This window comes from Martes martes (genome assembly GCF_963455335.1).
Source record: "Martes martes genome assembly, chromosome: 3".
Classification (NCBI taxonomy): Eukaryota; Metazoa; Chordata; class Mammalia; order Carnivora; family Mustelidae; genus Martes; species Martes martes.
Genome location: NC_137890.1, coordinates 31,695,742 through 31,722,928, shown reverse-complemented (window position 1 = coordinate 31,722,928; position 27,187 = coordinate 31,695,742). Strand labels below are relative to the sequence as shown.

At 38.1% G+C, this 27,187-nt stretch overlaps 1 protein-coding gene across 2 annotated transcripts in view; it reads right to left on the bottom strand.

Annotated features, from left to right (window-relative positions):
• Positions 1 to 244: 244 nt before the first annotated feature.
• Positions 245 to 27,187, bottom strand: part of TBC1D4 (TBC1 domain family member 4) — a 189,670-nt gene continuing 162,727 nt past the window's right edge. For both annotated transcript variants that reach the window (XM_080798357.1, XM_080798358.1), the window contains 9 exons: positions 26,726 to 26,883; positions 24,557 to 24,766; positions 21,467 to 21,625; positions 17,114 to 17,272; positions 14,305 to 14,549; positions 10,183 to 10,342; positions 7,645 to 7,814; positions 4,630 to 4,806; positions 245 to 2,591 (listed from right to left, as the gene is read on the bottom strand). In XM_080798357.1, coding sequence (XP_080654483.1) covers positions 2,358 to 2,591; positions 4,630 to 4,806; positions 7,645 to 7,814; positions 10,183 to 10,342; positions 14,305 to 14,549; positions 17,114 to 17,272; positions 21,467 to 21,625; positions 24,557 to 24,766; positions 26,726 to 26,883 — 1,672 coding nt within the window. In that variant the 3' untranslated portion in view covers positions 245 to 2,357. The remainder of the gene's footprint in view (positions 2,592 to 4,629; positions 4,807 to 7,644; positions 7,815 to 10,182; positions 10,343 to 14,304; positions 14,550 to 17,113; positions 17,273 to 21,466; positions 21,626 to 24,556; positions 24,767 to 26,725; positions 26,884 to 27,187) is intronic.

The following is a 27,187-nucleotide window of genomic DNA, read 5'->3' as shown; positions in this document are numbered from 1 at the left end:
GGTCTTTTTCTTTTTATATTCAGCAGCAAAAGGCTCCACTGGGAAAGAAGTTAAAAAAAATTGGTACCTAACAATGGACTTTCATAAATATTTCTATAAATTATCTGTGTTCTCTGATTCTTTAAAAAGAATTATCACTGAAGCAATTTTAAGTAGCAGTAATCGAGCCCATGCAGATTTTGTAAAGAACCCTAACCAAGAGCATCTTCTTTCCTATTACAAACAAAAACCAAAACGCCAAGGAAACCGTAGCAATATATTTATTGGAAATGAACTAGACATTACATTAATTGGATGAAGATGTAACAATGTGTAAGCATAACTGGTGCAACATTTAAAAAATCACAAAAGAAAAAGAAAATTCATTTTCAGAAGAAATACTGTATCTGAGACACTTTAATCTCTGAACACCATGACCCAACTCATAATGCTGACTTTGAATATCCAGAATCAAATTTACTTGAAACCAAACTGAAAGGTAAAGTTTCTTTTCCCAACTTAAAGATTCTTTGCCTACCACCTGTATAGCACACGCATAAGGTAATCTTCATACTAGACAATAACCAGATGATATCTGTCATATTCCTCATAGGAAAAACCTCTCCTACAAGCAGAGAAATTTGAGGGAATCCAAGCAACAAATCAGTTGGTGACCCCAACTTAATAGGGGACCTAGAATCTGCATTTCCTAAAACTAGAAATTACATTAACTTTACTAATATGATTTTTTTTTAATTGCCTGGGTTAGAGGGCATGCTGATTTGTAACAAGGATCATTACATTTATACCATTTATGCTGAGTAATAGGGTAGAGGCGGGGGTTCAGATGCTTATCACCTGCCCCTCAAGATTTTCCCAAACCTTAAGAGCTTTGCCCTTCTATCCTACAATACACTGCAGCTAGTGTATAAAAAACTCCCTCTGAAGAAAATTATCCCAAGTCATCCATCTGTGATAAGTACTGCAAAAAGCAGTGATGATAAATATTGTTTGAAAGGCAAAAATGCTACATCAACCTTCAGAGGCACCATCGCAGAATCATCTCTGAAATGGAGAACTGCACAGGTACTCTGAAAATTACTCTTCTTCCATATACCAGCATGCATGAATGTCCTCTGATAAGCTGTGGGCTGAGCAAGCTGGGAATTCAAACACAGACGTAGGTTTTAGAAGGGCTTGGTGCCACTTTCCACTTCTCTCCAATGGATTTCAACAGTTTATTCTTAAACATTTCACAGTTCTCACAAACTTTCACATACAAGGGAAAGATGATTGAGAGCTTATTAGATTCAGTCAGTTGGCCAAAAAAAAAAAAAAAAAAAAAAGTATCTCAACACAGCATATTATCTTTTGAAAACCAATCATAATTTCCCTATCTTTCATTTAAGGTAGAGAGAACTGAATTAGGAACTCCTGTAAGTGGGAAAATGACAAATCCTTGTCACCAACTATGGCACCAAGTAAAAGGGAGTCCATTCATGACTATAAGGAGTAATTTAAATAAGAAGTAGAAAGTTGATCTAGACAATTTATGTCTTAAATTAAATTGTGAAGGCCTTATATTTTTAGTCTGAGTAACAGTGCTGGTCTAATTTGCTGGGAAATTAGCAACATTCTCTTTCCCCCTGAGCTGGGTGGGTGGCCTCCACTACAATGTCTTGCTTTCTCCTTACACATGTCCAAAGTTAATGCCTAACCTGACTCAAAATGCATGTAGACACAACATGCTAGTTGGCACAAAGCAGGCAGGGGGGGAAGGCCCCCACCTTCCTGAAAAACCCATAGGAGCATGATTGGCAATCAGTCATTTTCGTCAGATATACATAATGTCAGTAGATTTTAAGACAGATATACATAAAGTTACACAAATGTTTCTACCTCTCCACTGTTGAGTGAAACATGCTGTTCTTTGGAGAAAAAAATACATTCATTTTTTTCAAGTATATGTCAATATAGAAAGATGCTCTAGTTTGTTTTACTACAAAGACAAAATGATTTCACCTATGTCCAAGGGGAATTTCATTTTAACTTCCCTTTGGTGTGGATTTCATGAAGTTTTGATTTAAAAAATTACTTTAAATATACATCTACTCCTTTGATCTGAAAGCATGAACTCTTTACGTCCATTGTATGTCTATATGTACATAGTCAACAACAAAAAACCAGTCTACATATGTACAATGGCTTAGGATCGGCATACTTTAACGAGAGCGAGGTCCTCCCTCCGGGACTAGGGCTCAGCACCAGACCCCAGTGGTTCCGCCAGCTCCGGTGTCCAGCGTTGGGTCGGCCGCACGCAGAGGATCCTCTTCTTCACCATTCTAAGAGCACGTCCTGCTAATGTGGCGCTTCTTCAATTATGGCTTGTTTCCTGTCTTGGCTTTGTTGTTAGGGTTGCAGTTGAGGTCTCTTAGCAGTGGTTCACAATTGGCGAGCGCGTCGGCTGGCAGGAGCTTCCGGATTTGATCCACTGTCTTTTGATAAGCCATTTTTTCTTGTTCCAGAGTCCGGATTAAAGACTTCATTTTGGTCTCTCTCGTTAGAAGGTTTTCCAGATTGGATTCCAAGGTCTGGATTTTAGCATGAGCTATCTGTTTGGGGGAAAGAAAAAAAAAAGGCAAATATTTCCAAATCAAACATCTGAAGACACTGATTCCTCATCAGCAGAGCCACCAGACCTTACCTATATTAACTAATCATATTGTATTTCTTAATAAAATAGTATGTGAAGCAAATACTTGGAACCCTCTGTGACATGGAGATTTCCCAGTTTCGCAAAAATATAACTGTAGTAGTGACAAAATACGTCTCATTTCACTGACTGCAGCAAAAACACAATTTTAAATCAGCATCCCACAGTGGTGGGGACATCACTGTAATCCCCTGGAGTGAGTGGGATCTGGCTGAAGGAGAAACAGGAGATTTCTGATGCTGCCCAGAGGTGCTGAAAGGGGCTTTCCACCCACTGACTAGAAATACAGGGTTTTCTAAACACATAACTTGGGATCCTATCAGTTTCAATGGGTGTCAGGGGTTCCCACATAACTTGGAAACCAAGATGTGATGATGACATTTAACTGTCAATGAAAAAGTTTGTAACTATTAATAAAAGTCATTATGACGTAAAGCAGGTGCAAACCCACGTTCCCTAATAAGGAAGGACACAATTAATCACCACTGAAGGAAGCATCAAATAATAAGGGACAATGCCCAACTGTTTTTCTTTTTGAAAAGAGTTGACTCTTTGTTTGAATAGACGTACAGCCTTCTGTGGGCAGGAGCTAATGTAAAGATGAAGTGTTCCTATCTTGGGGAGCAATTACTCTGGAGACCCCTCATTTCTAAACCTTTCTCTCCTAGCCATTCTGGTCATGGGACTCACCACATAGAAGCAGAGTTTTAGTATTCTCTAGTTTGGGAACAGGTGTCAGGCTGAGAGCTCCAACTCAGAACTCATCTCCCCCACCTCCCAGAAGGTTCCCTTTCTAACCTCCCCTCCACTGATCACTCTTAAGCCCAGTCCCTTGGAGCTTCGCTACACAGCTCACATCATACAAGCTGCAGGTGCAGAATATTAGATTGTACTAACTTGCTTATAGTATTTATAAATGTGCATTTATAAATAAATACACAGTATTTTTTTTAAGATTTTTATTTATTTATTTGACAGACAGAGATCACAAGTAGGCAGAGAGGCAGGCAGAGAGAGAGGAAGGGAAGCAGGCTCCCCGCTGAGCAGAGAGCCCGATGCGGGGGTCGATCCCAGGACCCTGAGATCGTGACCTGAGCCGAAGGCAGAGGCTTTAACCCACTGAGCCACCCAGGTGCCCCATAAATACATAGTATTTTATATTCCCAAGTAATTGTAAACTCCTTGATGGCAGGGACTATGTGTTACGTTTTCATTCGATTCTCTCAAAAATGCCTCCCTGTCTTTCCGGTTCAGTAAGTTTTACTCTAGACAATTCGCACTGTCCCCAGATTTCTGCAAGTGATTTCTAGCTAGTCCCCATATCTTCTCTCCCCATGCGAATCTGTGCTCATCAAGGTTTCCAGATTGATCTTTCTAACATACAGCTCAAAAGCTCTGAGAGATTTCCCTCTCAACAGGACTAAAGCCATGCTCTTCTGCCTGACACTGAAAGTTATCTACACTTCTGCCTCCGTCACACTTATCCCACTTTCCCCAACATAAATCTTAAACTGACCCTAAGGTTCCTCTGCTGCTCTGCCCCATGTTCCTTATTTATACCAACCCCCTACTCATTTCTCCCCCGAGTCCTTCAGAGTCCAAGTCAAGCCCCAGGTCCTCCAGAGCTTTCCCAATTTTGCCTGTTCAACCCTTCCACCCCTCAACTTAGCTAAATACATGTAACACCCCATAGGTATTTAACCAGATTCTGCTTAGAATTGCCATTTAAAATTTTGTGAGTGTACATGTTCTCTCCCAAGTGAGATGTAGGTTGATATGTGCATTTGTAGCCCCAGAACACGTGCACGCAGTCTGACACACAGACCCTCTGTCGGCAATGGTTCACAACATGTCACGTCTCTATCATTCCCGGTGGAGTTCTGTGCGTTCACGGTAGGCACTCAAGAGTTTTTCTGAGTAAATCTTTATCTCTTTACCTGTAACTTTTCCAGGAGGTCCATATTTTGTCTTTTCAGTTGGCTGTTGGCCCTCTCCAGCTTCTCCACAGGTTCACTCTCCTCACAGGCATATGAGGACTCCTGAAGCTCATCCTGCAGCACGTGATACTCCACCTCGTAGGCATGTAACTGTTTAGAAATATCCATCTCAAACACCTGCCATGAAAACGCCGTGGGTTAGTCTGGCCTTTAGTATGTATGCCAAAATACAGCCTATGTATTGGTGTGTTTCATATAGATTTCCACAAAATAATGAAGAAAGGTATGGCATACCAAAAGGAAGAAAAACAGGTTTAACTATATATGGACAAACAGGGTACTTCTACACAACTGAAACATTCTCATAATGAGGCCTAGACCACCAGAATAAGTTAATGCTCAAGGGTATTTTGCAACCAAAATATACATCATCTGGTAACTCTCTAAAAATGTAGCATATCAGGTAAATACCATTACTAACTGAGTAGTTCTTACCTATGTTAGAAATAATCTTTGCGGATTAGCAAGCGGAATTGCATAGGTTATCTCTAGAATAAAGAGACCAAAAACACTTCTAATAATTTGTCAAAAGGGCAGATAGGACTTCTACTAAATATTTTTGTCCTTTTGCTAATCCATGTGAGCCTCTTAGGAACAACATATTCTACCACACAGAGAATCTTCTGAGTACTGTGCAGAGCTGTAGGGTTTAATCAGGGCTGCCCCTCTCTCCCAAATTGCCACCAAGCAGAAAGACAGTTTGGTTTTAAGTTAGTGGACAGGTAATACCGCCTTAGTCTAAACTTGCACGGGAAGGAGAGGCAGCAGCTGCCATTTAAGCAATCATGTGTACACTAACACTATGGGGAGAAAAGAAACCACAACAAGCCTGACTTACTTACTAATCCTACTACTATCAGAGGTGGTCAAATCTGAGAATTTAGTTGAATTGTCTAGAGAAGCTAGTCATCCCTCTCAAACAAACATTACTTTTCACCTACCTAGTGGGAAACCATGGGCATAATGGACTGTGACCAACCACTAAAACTTATAGCGTGGATCTATATTTATTGGCATGGAAAATGTCCAGTACTCCATATATATTTTAATAAAACATCAGGTTAATAATAGCATGTATACTATGATTTCACTTACTATTTTTATATAAGCAAAGAGAGATGTGTTTAGTAGGCTTTCTTTCCTTTCTTTTTTTTTTTTTTTGCTTTTATTTTTTCCTTTATGCTTTTCTGCATTATTGGCATTTTTCAGTGACCATATTTTAAATAAAGCTCATCGAGGTCTCCTTTAATATCAACAGTTCATTCCATATTAAATCTGCTATAACTGTTAGAAAAATCTCTCTTATATCAAGTCCAAATCTACCAGCCTATAAATTCTATCCATTCATCCTAGCAGTAATCTCTAAAGCCAGGTGATTCCCTCCTTAATTTTAGAAGAGACGTGATCTGCCTTCCAATCAGTTTACACTTCTCTAAAAGCACAATCTCTGACTGCTTGCCAGTCCAAAAAGATATTTCTGAAGAATTAATAAACAAGTACATAGGTAAATAAAAGCTCCAGTTTTCAGCTACAGAGCATTTTAACAAATAAAAACTATTCGTAAGTAGTTACAGAATAATCTGCTTGTGACTTAGATTCTATAAAAATAAACTTCTATATGTCACAGAATAAGAGTTCATGTTATAGTGTGAATTATAGTGTATAAAATTCTTCGACCTAATTAGTTACATTTGCTCCTAAAAACAATATGGAAAAGGTAAGAGGATTATCCTTGTTATTCTCAGTTTTTCAGGGAGGAAGCTGAGACTTAAAGAGCTTGAAACTTGCCCAAAGTCACACAGCTAATAGGTAGCAAGGCACCAGAATACGATATCAAATTCCCTTTCTCTTGCTCTAAACTCTTTTATCTGCTATCCCCAGTGCCTCTAGGAAAGTGGCAAATTTTATCAATGCTCCTAAAGTAGTCATCTATGAATCTTAAGCTTGTTCATGTCATCTGAGTAACATCAGTATATAATTACCACTTAACCTAATCCCTATGAAGAGCCAGGGACTAGATTCATGGTGTACTGATTATTCTCCATTTGTTTCCCGGATCCATTCTCTGCCCTCATCTAGTCTGCTGGACCTGGGAGATAGACCCTTGTGACCCACATCCCCCTTTCACACCTTCTTTCTTTCTGGCTCAGGTTGGGTATGGCCCAGAAGAGCAGAGAGATCAGAAAGAGAAGGAGAAAGGGGTTGATCTTTCTTCCTTGTTCCTTCCTTGCCTAGCTCACCAAAAGCACAAAAACCTCCCAAATCCCCTCCTGCATAGTTCTGGCACTCCCTGGACCTCGTAACACTGTTAGATTCTTCCCTCCGTTACTAGTTCCTGGGCATTTAGGTATCCACATTTGGTTCTCTTAACCCTGCCCAACCTCTAAAAAATGGCGCCTTTGTTTGACTCATTGAAGACAGACTCTTCCCTGCGCTTCAGCCTCACAAAACCACTGGATGAGTAGTGTCCTGTTTGGAAGGTAAGAACACCAGAGTTCAGAAGATTAGGGAGATGTGTACAAGCCCATCAACTAATAAAAGAGTTAGAACATGATACAAACCTAATACTGTCTAATTCCAAAGCCTGAGCTCTTGCCACATGTTCTCCTTATATATTTTAAGACAGAATTAGTATTGCAAAAGTAAGTGGGTCTCATTTTTATTTATTAGGTCTTCCTAATTCTGTTGGCTCTGCCTTCAGTCTTACCATTGGTATAAACTGAAAGACTCACCAAACATTCCTTGTGTAGCACTGAACCACTTCCTGTGTATAGCCACACAAACAACGTCACAATGTAGAAATTCCACGGTAATCTCATTTCCGAATAAAATATATCTGATCAAATAAAAAATCTATCAAACAAAACTAAGTCTTCATGATACTGCATTTAATATATAATTAGTGGAGAAACTGCTGCATGATTTTATATCTTATTATTATCATTTTAATCATACCTGGGTAATAATTTTTTCCATTTCAGATGTATTCATATCAGGTAGTGTGGTTTTGAGAAATTCGACAATACTTTCAAAGTTTTCACACTCCATTATAAGTGTCTCCTGGCTGCTCAGCAGACTGAGTGCAACCTTAAATATAACTTCAGTTCCCTGAAGAAAAATAATATCTAAAAAAAGAGATACAATTTCATGATCAAAATTATGCATCCATTATTGTTAAAAGTGTACTCTTTGTGCTAACGGCTTTTTGAATTTCTTGTGGTTGTTGTTTTTAATTACTGCAGTGGAACCATGGAATATTCTGCAAAAAAATAATGGGTTGAGATCACCTAGATTTAAAAAAAAAATAATACTACTGAAACAAATAAACAGATATTTAAGTATTTTTCTTACTTATTTGGTAATCTCAGATAAGGCCAAGGTTAAGAGAAAAAAAGGTTAATTATATAGCTATTTGTCTAAGTATTTATAATTTTAGTGGCAAATTTAATGGAGACTAGGTAAACCTAAAGATGCTTATTCAACTGATACTTCGATTTTTCTTCACAAGGGGAATACAAAAACAAATCAACATAACCAATTAGTACTATTTAAACTCTCATTACTATAATAAAAAATAAATGAACCAGTTAATATGCAGTTAAACCTATATCAGAGCAGGAAATTTAAAAAAAAAAACTTTAAAAGAAAAATCAAAAGCAATATATTACCTAAATCAGAAGTTAAAGAGAAAAAAAGAAAAGCTACCCTGACTCTGAATTCCATTTCCTAACAAGTAAAAATAGGCAATAGTTTTGAAAGTACCAAATATTTCTATATGAAAGTTTCAATCTTTGCCACTCTAGAATCAGTAATAAGTAAAAGTGAGTCTTTAAAAACGAGGAAACTGTGAACTTCTGCTCATGCATCTTTTCCTTTACTAAATTCAAAGAAAAGGACTAAGCAGCTACTGCAGAGCTGATGGCATCAGTTATAGTCTCACTGCAAAAAACAGAATTGTGCAGGTTTGTTTCTTGAATTCTAATATCATGCTCCAAGCGTAAGTCAAAGAGAAATGCTTTCAAACATCGTTTTATCATTTTGATTTGATAAATTATTCTAAGAAAAAAATATATATGCTGAGAATAAATATATTTTATGTATATATTATAAATGAAAGGATTTTAAAAGACCCAAGAATAGGAACCCAAACTCCACCCAAAAACTTAACTGAAGAGAAGCAACTGGGTATTTCAATAAAGAAGAGAAATTTGGTGAACATTTGATTCTGTGCAGCTTGATTTTGCTCTTTTGCTGCACTCTGTCTACAGATTATATTACACTAATACAGTGTTTAACTTTTAAAACCATAACCCCCAATAAGAAAAGCACCATTCATTGCATTCTGGTATATATAAACATATTACACACATATCTTCAAAATTGAAGCTTCTCCAAACATTTTTCCTTACTATTTGTTATATATACTATATATTTGTTTTATACACACACACACACGCACTAATATTTTCATTGTATTCCATTCTAGCTCTTCTTCTTTTTTTTTTTTTTTAAGGCTGGTGATGACCTACAGTCAGGCCAATACTCACAATTTGACAAAAAGCTCCAATTTAGCAAAGGCACAGTTACAAATATTGACTGCTTTCACCATGGATACCAGATAAGCAGGGTGTAAAAACTGCGGGAGCCCTTTCTGAGGTCACAGAGGTCTTAAACATCTTTAAGAACAAACCTCTAGTAAAGAGTTTTTTTTTTAATTATTTTTGCTTTAAAATAATGGACTTAGATAAACCTAACCAAAGACTTGTGAATAGATTTAAGGACCCCCAAAGGGTTCATAAACCACATCATAGTCTCTTTTTTATTCCTGGTGCCTAACACCGTGATGAAGCAAAATGGGAACTCAGTAACTTGCCCCAGGCCTAACTGCCTGTGCTTAGTGGTTTTTCCGTGAGCCACCCAGTCTTAGAGATTGGTGCTGCCACTGCACTGGATGAAAGGAGAGTCACTTAAGCAGTAAAATAGGAATTTCAGTTAGCCTATTAACAAAAGTCAGATTTTTTAAAAAGTCATTAGAAATCACACTGATACAGGTGCTTCCACTGACCCAACCAGAGAACATGTTTCTCTCTCTTTTGAAGTAGTGTTGAAGGAGACAATAGGAGAAGAATAACAAAAACAAAAACTGAGCTAAGAAGGATGTGTATAAAAGTCTGGAAAATTATACATAGTAAGTCCTTAGTTTAGATTTTTGAAAAAGTGTCTTCTGATTTTGGGGTATAAATGAAAATAAGAGCTCCATCACAGCGCCCCAAATACAGGGCCCAATTCTTCTTTCCCTTTTAATGTCAATTTCATTTAAGACCAATATGGTTTTAAATTACTCTCAGAATAGAGCCAGGCACATTTATTAAATTCCATTAGCAATTTGCTGTTCTCTGTAACACGCGATAAAATAATTGGGCCACCACATGGCAAGAAGAATATTCCTTGGGATAAATAACACTGTTCCATTTGATCACAGGCATCTCTTACCAAAAACTCTGGCTACAAATCCTAGTGGAAACTGAGAGGCAAACAATGTGAGGAACCAGGGGGCAGCATAAAGACTGGGGCTGATTTCATTTTCTTCAAGATGATTGTAGAGATCTCTGTGATAATCATGAAGGAGCCTGGACAGCTGGTACATTTGAATCTAAAGTTAATTTGGAGAAGAAAAATAAAATATTATGCATTTATCTGTGCAAAAAATAAATTTTATTACCTTACTACTTAATAACAAATTCACATATATTCAATACATGAAAGTAGTATTATTTTATTTTTATTATGTAAAAGTTGATATTAAAGTCCAAGTTCACTTAACTGAGGTCAGAAAGCAAGTCAGTAAGAGTCCACCTAAGATGACTGAGCAAGTTTGAAATGGTCATCTTCCCTCGTGTAGGAAGGCATTGCTTTTGGAATTTAATCAGAACTGTCCTGGCCTAGGACTCTCATGGGAGGTCCATTCTAATTTCAGACCAATTCCAGAAGAGCTTCCATTCAAAAGGATCTACCACATTTAGTTCAGATGCAGAGGTTGTCTATCTGTGCTGGGCCCAGCATCTGATTTATGATGGAGCTCTGGCTTAAACCCCACCAGGCACCTGTGGTGCTAGGACACTGCCTAGCTTAGAATGTAATGGAGCCAGAAGCTTGAGACAGGATTTCCAATATCCAAGGTATTCCAGCAGCATATTTATTTATGACAAAGGGGATTAAAGCAAAAAGTACAGTCTGGCTGTCTCTAGTATTAAAAGAAGAAAGTATTTCACTTGACTATGGCTTATTGGTATTTCCAAAAAAAAAAAAAAACATTATGAAGGCAGCATATGGCAATAAATAATAAACATATTTGTGAATTGTGCTTTAATTTACATTTTTATCCACAGAGTAACATACTGAGTAGTGGTTCCTTGATCAGTTCTATCAGTTTGACATTTTGGGTTGAAATATACATGGTATTTCATTAAAACTAACACAACTTCTTTCACTAGAAGATATAATCAAAATACCACCTTTAAATAGTTAGCTTTACAAAATGCATTAAAATAACTAATTATATTGTGAGTTCAGCTGTTGTTTCCAGAGCACAAAACTAAAAAAGTACTGTGCATAAATACGGCACATTATTTGTTTGATCTTTATCTGTAACACATACCTGTGGAAACTAAGTTCCACACACACTGTAAAAGGAAAGAAAGAGCACAGGAAGTCACAATTACAAAACAAGAAGCTTAGCTTCAGTTAGACATAAAGGTTTAAAAGAATGTGATTATTATCTCAATCATGTTGGAAAAATCATATATTTCCCTTGGGCCATTTACAATTTAGAAAGTAGACATACTGGGCTCTATCAACAGAAGAATTAGTATTTTGGTAGCATAAAAATCAAAGGAGTCTAATTAGCAGAATAAAGAGAAACATATTATAAATCACATTCTGTTCTTGTTCACGGAGGACTGTGACACAGAAGGTATACCTCAATGTTTTATTTTTTTTTAAAAGAACTTTTTCCTGTTCTACATTCTAAACTAGGGGTTTAGAACATTTCTTCCATCAAGATAGATTTAGACTAAATCTCTTCCGAAAAAGGCAAACAAAACCACAATTCAGTCTTCCTTCAAAGGAAACTTTAATGATAAAATGCCTCTGCTAAAAATAAATAATTCTTAAGTTTTACAGTGTAGATAACACAGCAAATCTTCTGATGGAGTAGGCAAAACCAGAGGAGGGAGATGTGGAGAGAGATGAGAAGGGCAGAGAAGACAGGGAAAGGGGAGAGCAAAGACCTGAGATAAAAGACACAATGTTTTTACACTCAACACGAAAAACAGCAGCTACAAAACATGAGGAGACAAAGTTAAAAGAGACCTCAACCCCCTCATGTCACACATAAGGGAACCGAGGCCAAGACCCAGCAGTACCTAAGCACACCACCACGCAGGTGGTCAGAAATCCCATCAAATGATCCAAGCCCACTGCTGCTTCCACTTCTGGAAGTCACAGTGATTGGATAAAAACACTTTCTGCTCCTGAAAGTAGAAAAGTGTTGTACCTCACTCTATGGAGCAAAAAGCTCTGTCCTCCTGGAATAAGGCCCCCAGGCTTGCAGCCTCTACAAATGCTGTCAAAGATGAAAACAACTTCACTGTCATTATTACAGACATAAAATATTCCTTTGGTGGATGCAAACCATATAATTAGATTAATCCAATTTAAATTTATTTTTTGATAGCAAATTGATGAGTTTTTAAATTAAAAAATCACTGCATTTTGGGGCGCCTGGGTGGCTCAGTCAGTTAAGCATCTGCCTTCAGCTTATGTAATGATCTCAGGGTCCTGAGATGAGCTCAGCAGGGAGTCTGCTTCTCCCTCTCATTCTCCTCTGTGCTCTCTCTCTCTTTCTCTCTCTCACAAACACATAAAATCTTAAGAAAAAAAGGAAAATCACTGCATTTTTAAAATGATAATCACATCTAACTTTCTATTTATGGACCTAAATCAAACATGACTTACAGGTACTTTCCATCCTTTAAAATTTTTAATATGAGATATCAAACTTATTTCTGGAAATCAGAGCTACTTAATTCTTTACAAGAGCATCAATGCTTCCTATCCAATATGAGATATAGATGAACATTAGAAATAAAATAAAAAATAAAGCCTTCCATTATCATTGGACTTGTGAAATGTTAACAGACCTATGAAGAGTCATCAGCTAGGAATCAAATCACTATATTTACATATCCTGATGAAAACCCTTCATATGAACTCATGCCTGAAAACCCAAAGCTGAGAGGAAAGCCCTGCCTATCTCCCTAGCAAAAATTTCATCTTAAAGAAGAAAAAGGGACCACTTCCTCTCCACTGATCTTCTCAAGAAAATACCACTTACTGTAATATTCACAAGGTGAAAACCCAGTCCTTTTCTGTCTAGAGACTGGTACCTAAAATATTAAATGTAAAATCTGATCCTTGGGAGCCAAGAAAGAGAGTGTATCTGAAAAGCACTTTTTAAATATTTTACTTCTTATCTACAGCATAATATTATAATGAACCAAGCATCTTGCCTACCCCATTTGAAAGGAGGAGACATTCCTCTCTTTAAAGTCTTCCTTTATATTTTCACTACTAGAAGCTTTCATTTGGAAGGTAGTGGCTGTTTGTGATACCATATCTATAGATAAAATTTAAACAGCTTTTTAGAAACCAATACATTAAGAAAAGTGGACTTTAAACCAGAAGGGAGGGGCACCTGGGTGGCTCAATGGGTTAAAGCCGCCTCTGCCCTTGGCTCAGGTCATGATCCCAGGGTCCTGGGATAGAGCCCCGCATCCGGCTCTCTGCTTGGCAAGGAGCCTGCTTCCTCCTCTCTCTCTGCCTGCCTCTCTGCCTCCTTGTGATCTCTGTCTGTCAAATAAAAAATAAAAAAATAAATCTCTTAAAAAAATAAATAAATGAATAAACTAGAAGGGAGAGCTGCGTATACAGGGAGTCTGAAATCGGATGAAGATCACAGCAGCAGCGAATACCCCACTTATAATGACTAAAACGTGGTCATGGTGCTTCCTCAGTGCATGGGAAGGAAAGCAGACTGAAGAGAGCCACCGACTCTAGACACCTTTTCCTCTAGAAAAGCCTATCTGACACTAAGATAAAGGAGGGGAGACGTGGTAAGTTCAAGAACCATGACACAGCTAGCTACCATAGGTGCATTCACAGTTAAAGAAAGAAACATTGTATTTTTACATTTACCAAAAGATATACGATCTTTCAGTTGACAGGCTGCGGAAACGTGAAGTAAGAGGATTTGATCCTTTCTCCATCTCCACTTGCTGACTGAGGGGAGAGAGACTTGAGTACCCACCCACTACCTTTTCTAGAAATTGCTTATTTATTCACTTCAGGAGCTTCATGGAAGAGTTCTTCTGCAGAGACACTGTCATACACTTACAGGTTTAGCCAAAGAGCAAATCCCACACTAAAGCCGTTAACCTAAAACACGTCTCTACATTTATACGGATTCCAAGACAGTGGGTGCAAATCTCTTTCAGTCTCAACCATGAGGTAGGAGAGGGCTCCTACCACCACGTAACAGCTCCCCGTGTGCCTCACCTGCAGCGACATCATGTCAGGCCTGTACTGCTTGCGGAAGCCCTGGTCATACATGAGGAATTTCAGCATTTCAAAGGCTTGCTCTTCGCTCATGTGCAGAAGCAGCACTCCAGCCACAAAGCTGATCCCCTGACAGTAACCCACTTCTTGGTCCAGCAGTGAGTAGGCTTTCAAGAGGTTAAAGAGTGAGAGCTGCCCTGCCCCAAGCTGTGCTGAGAAATAGGGGTGAGTAGGGAATGTCCTTCCTGTAGAGGAGGAGAAAAGAAATAGTTTTGAGATATCTGGAAGCTTGGGAGACAAAAGTGAAATTGCAATGCAGTGATTTCCAGGAAGAAACAAACATTCTTTTCTGGACCAGTGAGAGCTGCTTGGAGAACCCATCCACATATGAAAGGGAAGCAAACATTTGATGCTAAGGAGCACGTCTTTCTAGAAAACAACAACAACAAATTCACAAATGAATCAAGGGCATGTCCAGGAGCGATCCCGGGAAAACAGAATATAAAATGTATTCTGGCTATAAATCAAGGCAAATTCTAAGTTCCCATAAGGTCCACCCTCGGGGAGCCTGGGTGGCTCAGTCAGTTAAGCGTCTGTCCTGCTCTTGATTTCGGCTCACGTCATAATCTCACGGTTGGGAGATGGAGCCCCGCGTCTCTCTCCCTCTCCCTCTGCACCGCACCCACCTCTGCCCTGCTTGCACTCTCTCTCTCTCTAAAAAAGAAAGGAAAAGAAAGAAGAGACCACTCCGACTGAAATCAGAATCTTATGAAAGGTCTCATATTATTTAAAAGGAAATCCTAGCAGTCCATAAGCAGATTTAGTCCTGCTTTCCTGTCCTATGACACTGGAGGAACTTTCTGAAATTGTTTTCTTTCATATTCAGTCTGTCTTTCATGAAATACTCCTTTTCTCAAATATCCTTTGTTCTCTTAAACCACCTCTGTGAGCCATATAGACCTCTTTCCTTTTTTCAATATATTAAAAAAGAGCAAGTAAAGCAGAAGGTCAAGCTGATTTCAAATAAATTCCCCTCTAAAATTCACCTCTGAGCATAAAATTACCATAGAGACAGCCCAGCAAGCAAACAAAATCAGTCCTGGATCACTGACAGGCTGGTACTAAACACTGAAACAAAGCCGTCTTCGTCACCAAAGCTGTGTACACTGGCACGGGGCTTTCCTTCTGCCGCAGAAATGAAGGGGCTATCAGCTTGCTTGTGAAATGACTACTCTTGTCAGTGAGTACTTGTAAGAATGCCAGAGCTTTAAATGTTTTCCACCACATATGCTAAAAAGTGATCATGTTTTATTTTTTTCCCCAAGAACTGATAAGATTAATTCTGCAGAGCAAGAGGAAGATAGGAGGAAATAAGAACAGCCTAAGGAGACACAGATGGCTACAAGGAGAGTTAAATCAACGATTTTTTTTAAGTTACCATTTTATTTCATTACTTAAAATTGTTGTTAAAGACAACTACAAATGTACTCCCTATCCAAGACATTAATTCTAGTTCCATTTTTTTCCCCCGACCAGCCTTCCCTTATAATCTGATCTTCTTATCTCCTTCTCTTTATTAGCAGTCTTGACTGGCCCTAAATGAACCATCCCAATTTCTAGTCTGGTCATCAACTTCTAGTCACAGAACCAGAGATCTACGGGCATCCATAGGGATTGCCCATTTAAATGAGAGGACTGAGACTCAGAAGCAGAGTAATTTGCCTAAAACCACAGCTCAGTCGTAAAATCAGACAAGACTGAAGTCTTTAGTTTCTCTGTAAAATTCCCCTTTTCAAAAATTATTGACTCAAAAAATATTAACTGAGTCGGGTCCTTTCCCAACAAAGTTGTTTATCATCCAAAGGGAACAGAGATTCAATTTTAGTATATGTGCTGCCGAAGCGAGCACCGGAACAGAGATCCAAACTAGGTTTTGGCTAGTGATTTTTTATGTGCCCTAATAAAAGGTGACCCCCAAATATAAGGTAATCTCTTATTTTCCCAAATGGACTCAGGTAACATATTTGGCCACTTTAAATACATTAACTTCTGGGGATACAGATGAAATAGTCAAATGCCAACAAACAATATTTAATCCACTCAATTATTATATATTTTAAATAATAAAATATATAATATGCTAGAGAAAAACTAAAGACAATGTAATTTTAAAAGCATACCATTTTTATTTCCCATTAGTTATTTGAAATTCAGCATTTAAAAAGATAGCTTTACGATGCTGTCAATTCTCCCCCAGTCACAAGTACCCATTCACATAATATTAGGACAGTTCATTTTTTTTTCATCCTTTAGGGGTGTATTCATGGTTCCATAACATAGCCACTTATTGTATTGCTTTTTAAAGGGATATACAAAGGCTTGTGTAATTTTTTGGTGCCCCTTTTAATCTATTCTAGCCTATTTTAAAACCAGTGTTGATTGAGGAAAATAAATGTCTATCTCAAACAAAAGTCAGTTGTTCAAAATAGAGGAACTGATAATATCCAATAACATGACCTTTATAATGATTCAAATATAACACCCTTTTCGGGGGGCAGGTTTGGGGATGAAAACTTCATTCTGTATTCGACACATATGGTATCTTCAACCAGACACAAAGCCAGCTTGCCCTCAAGAAAGGGCAATGTCAGCAGCTCTGCATAATTCAACACATCTTCTTTAGCAACACCAGAACAAAACAAAACAATAAACAACAACAACAACAAAAAACCCAAGCAAAATCCCCCAAAAAACTCAACAAAGGGACCTACTGACTAGTTCTGTACAATAATCAGTGGAGCAGACATACCCAAATCCACAAGAATAGCGTGCTGCTGAGCAGTGAGCTGCTTGAGAAGTTCTTTATAGGATATGTCAGGAGGTTGTTGTTTATTGGGCAATCTATGCCTTAGACGATACTGTAAAGCTAGGAACTGCCAAATTTCTCCTCGTCGACTTTTGGGAACACCTGCAAAGATTAAAAAAAAGCAAGGTCTTGAACTCTGGGGTGAAGTTGTTCAATTGCAGCCGAGGAACTATGCAGGGCCTGAAAACAGGCTGCTGGGATGGCCTGCAGGCCACCCTCTGACCCACAGTATCATGTCCTGACAGAAGCGCGTTTTGACAAGATTCATTCCGTAACTGCCGATGTCTTGTGAAAGAAAACCGTCAGATAATAGTAACGGCGATGTTAACCTCAACCAACACTGCTTGGGCACCTAATACAACACTCGTCGAGGGCGCCTTGCTACTCAGCGTTGTTCCCATGCTCAGAAAACCACCCAGTGAGACAGGCACTTACTAATCTCCCCACTTTCCAGATGGCCACACGGAGGCAGAAAGAAGCTAAGCAACTTGCCCAAGTTTGCGCAGCTGGTAAGTGGAAGTTTAGAACTGGAACTCCCCGAGTCTGGCTTCAGAGACCAAATTCTGCAATCATGAGACGTATCGCTGCCTAGTCCCATCTTTCATTTGGTTTGAAGCTAATAACAAATGTCAGTACTTACAATTTCTAAATGTTTGATGTCAACAAGTAACCATGTAAAAGTGAATAAAATAGCATTTTTATATGGTCATACAGGAATGAACTAATAAGAAAGGTCAGTACAACATGAAAGCAAGACCGGAGTGCTCCAAAACACCCTCTGACAAGACAACATCCGGCCGGTATCATGAAACATGAACTCCATTATGCTTGAGAACCAAAGGGTATCACAAGCATCTCAGAGTATGCCAAAACTTTGTTGTGTTTTTGTTTTGTTTTGTTTTTTCTTTTATATATTTGAAAGAGAGAGAGCATGAGAGCAGAGGGCAGAGGGAGAGGGAGAAAGAATCCCAAGCCGACTCCATGCTGAGCAGGGAGCCTGGCGCAGGGCTTGATCTCACCACCTGGAGATCATGACCTGCGTTGAAACCAAGAGTTGGCTCCTCAACCAACTGACTCACCCAGGTCCCCCCCACCAAAAAAAAAGCTTTTGTTTATGCCAAAGAAGATGAAGTAGGCCCTGGGAGGGACAGAATTCAATTCTGTATAATACAGATATCCTACTTCACAAAGTATTTTGAGTTCAGGTAAACTGGATGGGGAATAGGTTTCTGAGCTCCCAGCTGATTAAGGAAGGTTTAATGGCACTGATATTTTTGAACTTCAGTATCATTATTTGCATAAACCAAAAGTATTATTGTCCAAAAGGTATAACTCAGGTTCATTGACATAATTTATAAGGCCCTCCACAATACACTTCCAAACTTGTTCTTACTGTTGCCTTATGGATTTCCAAGTTTCCCCACTTGATTGCACAGTGTTTTTCTACTCATCTTTTATGGCTGAGCCTGAATGCCATTTGTCTACTGCAGATCCTTCTCATATCTCTAGGAGTAATCACTCCCTTCTCACATACTCTTTGACACATATTTTAACATCACCATATTGGATTAGATCTACACTGCATGTTTGCCTATTTTCCCTACTACCACGGTGAGCTTCTTGAGAATAGCAAGCAAATGTTCATCTCTGTATGACGAAAACCAAAAACATACCTTGCTATCTAAACATGTGTTAGGGGTGCCTGGGTGGTTCAGTGGGTGAAACCCTCTGTCTTCGGCTCAGGTCATGATCTCAGGGTCCTGGGATTGACCCCCGCATCCGGCTCTCTGCTCAGCAGGGAGCCTGCTTCTCCCTCTCTCTGTCTGCCTCTCTGCCTACTTGTGATCTCTGACTGTCAAATAAATAAAATCTTTAAAAATAAATAAATAAATAAACATGTGTTAAACGAATGATTGAATGAATCATCACATGTCATTTTCTGGATAACTTTCATTAGGCCATTAATTGAATCTCTAATATGTGAGTGGGCTGTTTTATTATCCATCCTATAACAATTTGGCAAGAAGGCAATTCACTTTAGCTAAATAAGTATTTGTTGAACATCTAACATGTAGCAAAGTATAGAGAATGGTACTAAGGATACCGGAAGATGAAGAAATCCATTCTCAGGAATGGATTCTCATTCATTCATTCATTCACGTACTCATTCAGTAAATAACTTGCGCAAGATGCTTCTTAGGTGCTAGGTAGGCAGTGGTGGGGTGAGAAAAATATTAAACAAATATATACATAAACACAAAATTACAAATTATGATAAGGGAATTAAAGGGAAAGAAACATGAGAAAAATTAAATTAAAGGGAAAGAAACATGAGAAAAAAAGTGAAACTAATTTGTTTTGGTGGAAGAGAAAAAAGGGCATATTATTTCTGAAGAAATGGTATTTGAACTGAGAACGAAAAGATAATAGGCTCCAGGCTGGGAATGTGGGCAGCAATCCCTTTGGGAAGAGGAATGTTAGGGTGCCTGGGTGGCTCAGTCAGTTAAGAGTCTGCCTTCGGCTCAAGTCATGATTCTGGGATCCTGGGATTGAGCCCCGAGGGGGGCTCCCTGCCCAGCGGTAGCCTGCTTCTCCCTCTCCCTCTGCTCTTCCCTGCTGCTTGAGATTCTCTCTCTCCCTCTCCCTCTGCTGCTCCTCCTGTTTATGCTCTCTCTCTGTCAAATTAATAAATAAAATTGTTTTCAAAAAGAAATTAGTTATTTTTAAAAAGGAGAGGAATGTTTGAACACCCTCAGATGGGCAAGGAATGGGGAGAGAAAGGAAGAGTGAGAAGGATGAGGGGTGGAAATAAAGGGGTGATGGGAAATGGGGAGCAGGTAGAGACGTAGGAAGAAGGAATGTAGGGAGAACTGGAGCATTCCATGCAAGAAACAGCCTGGGACATACACTGGGACCCAGAGTAGTTCAGCCTCTCTGGAGCACAGGATACAATGGGCGTCGAGCCTGCCTGAGATCCTTTCCCTCTCCCTCTGTCCCTCCCACTGCTCACGCACGCACTCTTTCTCTCTCTCTCTCTCTCTCAAATAAATAAATAAATATCTTTTGAAAAAGTTTAAAATGTTTTCTATAAGAAACTGAAAGATGAGCACCCCAAAACATCTGTGAAAGTCATTCCAAAGAACGCTATGATCAACATCTCGCACACATTCTATTAACCACTGTTGTGTCCCAAATAATACAGTCAATGAAAATCTTTACAACTTCCCTATCTTCAAGGGAAAAAAGCCCCCATATATGAGGCTTGTAAATGTAGCATCTTACAAAGTTATTCCCAACTTCAATTTAAACTTAATGGTGCAACAGTTTCACACACTAATCATAAGCTTTTAAAACAAGACTCATTATCAGATTTCTTTGGCTATTTTTGGATTTTTATTTTACACTCATCAGTTCATGTAGGTCATGGAGATTCTCATTTTAATATCTGGGTCACAGAAATGCTAGTTTTAGTTTTAAATTTGAGATGTTCAAATATCAGTCAGTTTATGTGGTAGAGAAGCAATGCACTATAATGGCTGATTAAAAGCAAGCTTTCCAAAATAAACGAACATATACATGGAAGAAAAACTGACTGATTAATAAAAATGTAAATCTGTTTCTGTGTATATATATACATATAAGTGAAAATATACATATATAATACATTTACACATAAATATAAACATTTCTGACCAAATGATGGAAGTGGGTCAAGTTTATAAGTCTAAATTATTTTTATGGATGTAATCCAAGGTCTGTACCAATGCATTCACTCCTTCTTGGTAAACAACAACACAGGGCTAGGAAGAGCTGGTTGAAGAAGTCGGGACAATCTCTAGGAAAGGTGTCTCCTAACTCCTCAGGGATAGTCTCTCCATTAAGCATGGTTTTCTTCCCAGTTGAGCCACTGACTGCAGTAAAAAGCAAATTACTTCCCATTTTTTATAGGCAAAGCATATATGCCTGAGCTACACAATCAAAAAATCTCTAAATGTTTTCTTCATAAAAGATTATCACATGGGCCCCTGAGTGGCTCAGTCAGTTAAGTATTGGCCTTCAGCTCAGATCATGATCCCAGGATCCTGGGATCGAGTCCCACATCCGGCTCCCTGCTCAGTGGGGAGTCTGCTTCTCCCTCTGCCCCTCACCCACTGCTTGTGCTTGCTTGCTCTCATTCTCTCTCTCAAATATATAAAATCTTAAAAAAAAATTATTACAATGATCCACCTGAAACTAATGTAACATTGTGCATCAACTGTAGTTAAAAAAAAAAAAAAAAAAAAGGATCCAGAATACCTTCTTTAAGAGAAACATGAATATCTTCCATATCACATCTGATTTTAGCTCTGCAGTTCAACAGCTTCTTATCCCAGGTTATTAAGACCTCCTTCTGACATACACCAACTTCTTCATAGTCCAGTTTAACTTTTCTGGACTGGAGTTCATCTCTGCTTGCTAAGAAAAACAGAACAATTTATGTAAAACCCATGCATTCTTAAAACACAGGATTTTTAACATTTTTGTTTTATTTGTAAAATCATACCAAATGACTTTCAGGAATCATCCACTAACATCTGATCAAAAAGTAAACTTAAAAAAAAAAAAATGAGGATACCCAAAAGGTTCCCAAACTTTGAGTCATTTCATGTAAAAAAGTATCAGGAATAACTTCCTAAGGAGGTTTCACTCTGTATCTTACAGATGGGAACTCTGCTGAGCATGAAAAAACAAAACACGTTTGCTAGGCTATAAATTGCAATTTTTTTGACAAACGTGATAGCCTCAGAAGTAACAACTCGCATCATTTTCAACACCATTAATATTTTATATATGACATATAGGAGAAAACAATGCCTCGTGCTAACATTAATTAGAGATATATTAGACCATAAAACACAACAAATTTTTATAACTATTTCCAGAGTTACCAATACTGCCTCTAAAAACACTAAGCCATGTGTCCCTGTGTTCATATTTAATAACCTTAAAGAAGAAACTACATTTCACTGAAATCAACACTATTTCCATCTTTAAAATAGTACAGAATTCTCTCTCATTTGATAACCTAAAAGATAAGCCCAGAGCTCATTTTTAAAAAGGCCTCTAACAGCAACTACTATCTTAGTGTGCTCTTTATCTTTAATAATTGATTCCAAAAGGGAAAACGAAGAAAAAACATTTAGCTATTTTTTTCTTCTCTTTCCTTAGGATCACTTTGAACAGGAGTCTCTCAGATCAACGTGTACTCATTCAAGCTCCCCGTGCTCAGCCCCTTACCTTCTGCAACACAAATCTTTGTCAAGCATCCCAAGTCCTCGACAGCACAAAAACAATAGCAGAATGAGTATTACCCTTTACTTAGTGTGTTTGAAACCATTTCAAAGAATTTAAATATCTTATAATACCGCTATTCAACTAAGGCATAAAAGTTTCTACTTAGAAGTCCAGACATAATCAAGAGTAAGTTTCATTACAAAAATACTCCTCCTGGATACCACTAGATGGCTTTCTAGCAGAGTTTAGTTTTGTTTCTCAATATTTGCTTTATACTTCTCTACGATAGTCAAATAATTTTTTTTTCAAGAAGTGGGTTCATTAAAGCACATGATTAATATAACCCTATATGTAACTTTGCTAATGTTTTTTTTACAGTGGACACATTTCCTTTTTTCCCCTGCAACCCTCTCTAGATCATTATTCATTTAAAATAATAATCAAGACCTAGGCGCCAGTTGTAGGCCCTGAGGATAAAATGCCGAGGAAGAGCAGTCAACGTCTGTCCTCACCTGGTTAACTAGGCAAACAACGAAGAACCATCAATAAATGATTACCCACGGAATAGAATTTTAATCAGCTCAACTTTTTTGTCTTTTTTACTTAAGAAATCCAGAACTAATAAGGATTTCTTACCATATCTGCTAAATGTCATCTCTTATCCTGAACAGGAATGCAATCCCTCTCAAAATCTATAGAAGCTTGAGTGGGCATAACATTTATCACAACCACCCTTTAAAAGCTGTATCAGTAACGATTAATTGGGGTTTTAATTTTAAAGAAAAGAAGACTCATTTGCTAGGGTTATTTAAAACCTCATATACTTTCCATCCTGCGAAGAAAATACGGTGTTTCCTGGCAAACTAAATATTATTCAATTTAAAAACCAAATTGAGGGGCACCTGGGTGGCTCAGTGGGTTAAAGCCTCTGCCTTCGGCTCAGTTCATGATCCCAGGGTCCTGGGATCGAGCCCCACATCGGGCTCTCTGCTCAGCGGGGAGCCTGCTTCCTCCTCTCTCTCTGCCTGCCTCTCTGCCTACTTGTGATCTCTGTCTGTCAAATAAATAAATAAAATCTTTAAAAAAAAAAAAAAAATAAATAAATAAAAATAAAAACCAAATTGAACAGTAAGTGTAATAAGAGGAATCTTAAGATAGGTGACAAACACAGAAATGTGAATGCCTGCACAAAAAAAGCTTTTTGGAAGATAACACAATAAAACCAAGCCAGAGAAAAACCTAGATTATACATTTTCCAATAATCTTGTAAGTCAAAGGGCACACTTAAGCTAAATCATTCATTTTACAAATGAGAAAAACAACGTCCTTTTTAGGTTAAGTGAATTGCCAAATATAATAACATGAATACATTTTTTGAGTCTGGGTACTATCTGCACATCTCTTAATGTGTGGTTTGTATAGGCGTAAATAACATTCTTTCAAAGTCTGGAGAACACATTCTAAAGCACTTGCTAGTCATAAACTAAGCCGTAAAGCACGAGAAATGGCAGAGTAGGTATTGTAAATGATCCAATTATAAACTTAATAAAAATTTGAATATGATTTGTTAAATAGAAAATGTATAAAGCCAACAACAAAAAACAGGAACTTTGACTTGCTAACAGGTAATTAGATAGTTGAACTGGGTACAAAACAGAATTTATTTGAAATAGGCACATTTCTTCTATTATAAATATAATTAGCCTAAAATTTGAATCAATTTCAAAAGAAGGGAATACATTTTTTCACGTTTAAGGGTTTTTCTCCTAAGTTATGCACAATAGCATGAAACTTGCAGTCATATCAAATACACTGACTCCACAGTACCTACATTCTCTACTACCCAATTACTATTCACCCATTAATCTATTTCCCATTACTCTAAAGGTATCTGACATTTTATCTAGTAAACAAAAATATAAATATTTTAAGCCAAACATTCCCACGTCATAGCAACCTCACAAAATAATACTAAATGATTACAGCCAGTAAAATCCTAGTAAAAGTGTATTTACATTCTGAAAACGAGTGGGGGAGGCTGGGGTTGGTTTTAACCTAAACCCTTCCGTTATCTATAGTATCATATCATTTAGTCCTGTTTGAATGGCTAACCTTCAAGTTTCTGGTTTTCCTTCTCCATTCGAAGCAACAAGATTTGTTGATGTATGGCTTTTTTCCACAAACTCCTCAGTTCTTCTGATTTCTTTCTTTCTTCAGCCTTCTCTGGGTCATCTTCCCCAGACATGAATATAACCAGCGGTTCCTCCTCCATGGTTGGAGCAAGAGGGGACAGTGGCAGCAGCTCGTTCCTGTCCAGTCCATCTGCAGAGAAGAAAACAGTGAGAGGCATTCCTGACTCGTAACCCAGACTACAGAAGCTTTGTCTAGAACTGGTGTCCTCTCATCCTGTCTTCCACCTTTAAAGCTTTTTACAAAACCACTTTCCCAGTAACTGCATTTCTGGAACTAACGATTTAAGTAAGTTCACTAGACTAAATTCCCCTGCCAGATTTCCCTCTCTCAGTGAAACGAAAGCACATGTAATTTCGCCACTTCTTCTTTCCACACCAAATGACCTATAAGATAGGTGTTCTGAAGTGAACTGGCATTCCCCAGAGCCCAACACTTCTGCAATTTATCTCTGTACATTCTCTGATTGTGCAAAGCAAAAGGATTACATGAGCAGGTAACAGCAATCTCCTAAAGGTCTCCATCTACCATCAGAGACCGCAGGAGAATTGCCGCTGAGCAACACTGGGCATGTCTTGGCTCGGCACCTCTGCTCGCTCCTGCAACATTCTCTTACCCAATCATGGAGCTCACTCTCTCCCTCTGTTCCAGGCCATCTTTTGCACTCCTGCCAATTATTTTCCTATTAACAAACATGACTGTGTCTCTTAAAACATTTCGATGGTTGCTTGTTTCCAAAAGCACAAAATCTAAATTACTGCAAATAGCATATAGACAGCTTCAGACTCTGGCCTCATGGAAACTTTCTGGTCTCTGTTTCTATCTCCCATCCTCTGCTCCCATCATGCTGAATTTCTCACGATTCTTTGACCTGCGAAGTTCTCTCCAATAACATCAGACCTTTGCTAGTCCCTTTTTCTGAAACATACATCTCCAGCAATGAGTTTAAATATAAATATCCAACATTTCTATGTAGATTTCTCTGGCCACCCTGGGCACAGTTCATTTTTTCCTCTAGGAATGTGAGTTATTTTGTTTCTTTTTCTTTACTGATGACTTCTGCCCCTACCCTTATTTATTTCCTCAATAAATAATTTTTAAAAATTTTACTTCTTTTCTAGCTTCTTGAATTGAATACTTAGTATATTTGAGTTTTGTCTTTCCTGATTTTAGAAATGCCCTCTAAATACCGCTCAATGTTGATGTATATGTCTCTGAGCGTATTTTATTTCTTCCAGTTACGGGTAGTTTTCAGTCTCCAAGCCCGTGAGATATTTTAGTTGTCTTCTAATTCTTGATTTCTTTTTTTTTTTTTGCACTGTAATCAGAGAATATAGTATGAATATTTATGATTATGTCACTAAATTGCCTTTGTAGCCAAGTACATAATTAATTTTTAGGAATGTTCTATGTGTGCTAAGAATGAGTGAACTTACCCTATAGGGGGCAAGGCTCTGTATAAATATTAGATCAAGCTTGTTTAATTGTATTTGTCAAATATTATCTATATTTACCTTCTCTATATTTAATTTGCAGAGAGGAATATGTTAAAATCTCCCATGAGAGCTACTGATTCATTTCTCCCAAACATTCTATAAAGTTCTATTTTCTGGCTTTCAGGGCTGTATAATTATGCATGTTCTCATTATTGTTGTATCTTTGATTATTGTTATATACACTTTGCCCTTTTGGATGTCTTTGCTTTAATTACTAATAGGTCTAGTCTTTCGGTTGATATTTGCCTTGTGTATCTGTATCCATTCTCAATCATTCAACATTTCTATATCACTTTGTTTTATATGTGACTCTTACAAAAGTGAAGGTTACTTTTCTAATAATAAAAAAAATCTATGCTTTTGTAGCACTATCATAGTGCTTTGTCTGGGAAACGTACTCATTCACTCAACAAGCATTTACTGAATATCTAATATGTTCTAATGATAACTAAGAAGTTAACCACTGTATCAGATACAGAAACAAGTTCTTTCTCTACTGTAATCATTTAAATCTCTTTGTACCCAAAGCACTGCATTCCATCCCCTAGTTTATGATACCGGGAAGGCGTAATTGTTTCGTGTGTACCACACAGACCCTGCTGCATTGCTGAGGGAGATTTGTTCATGGGAGAAGCAACCCTGAGGAAAATGCGCTGCCGCCAGGAGATTCGACGAGGGGTGACAGGGGTTCCTCCAGCGTTTAGGGACTCATTGCTGCAAGTAGACGAGGTCCTTTTTCTCCCTTCTCCATCACTGTGGAAAGCAAATAAATACGTAACTTGTAAGGAGAACTGCGTAAGATGGACTTCACCACAATATGGGAGCACAAGCCATTCACAAGTTCTGCCATGGGCAAGCACAAGCCTCGGGCAACATGGCGCAATGCGTCACCAGGCACACTGGTCACCCACACCGCCATATCCTAGGAAAAATGCAATCCAAGCCGCAGCGCAGTCATGAGCAGCTCACCGGTTTCTACTCATTCCATAAAAGCCAACCATTTCAAGTCCTAACCTGAGGAATATAAGTATGTATACAGAGGAGCAAAAGTTGTTTA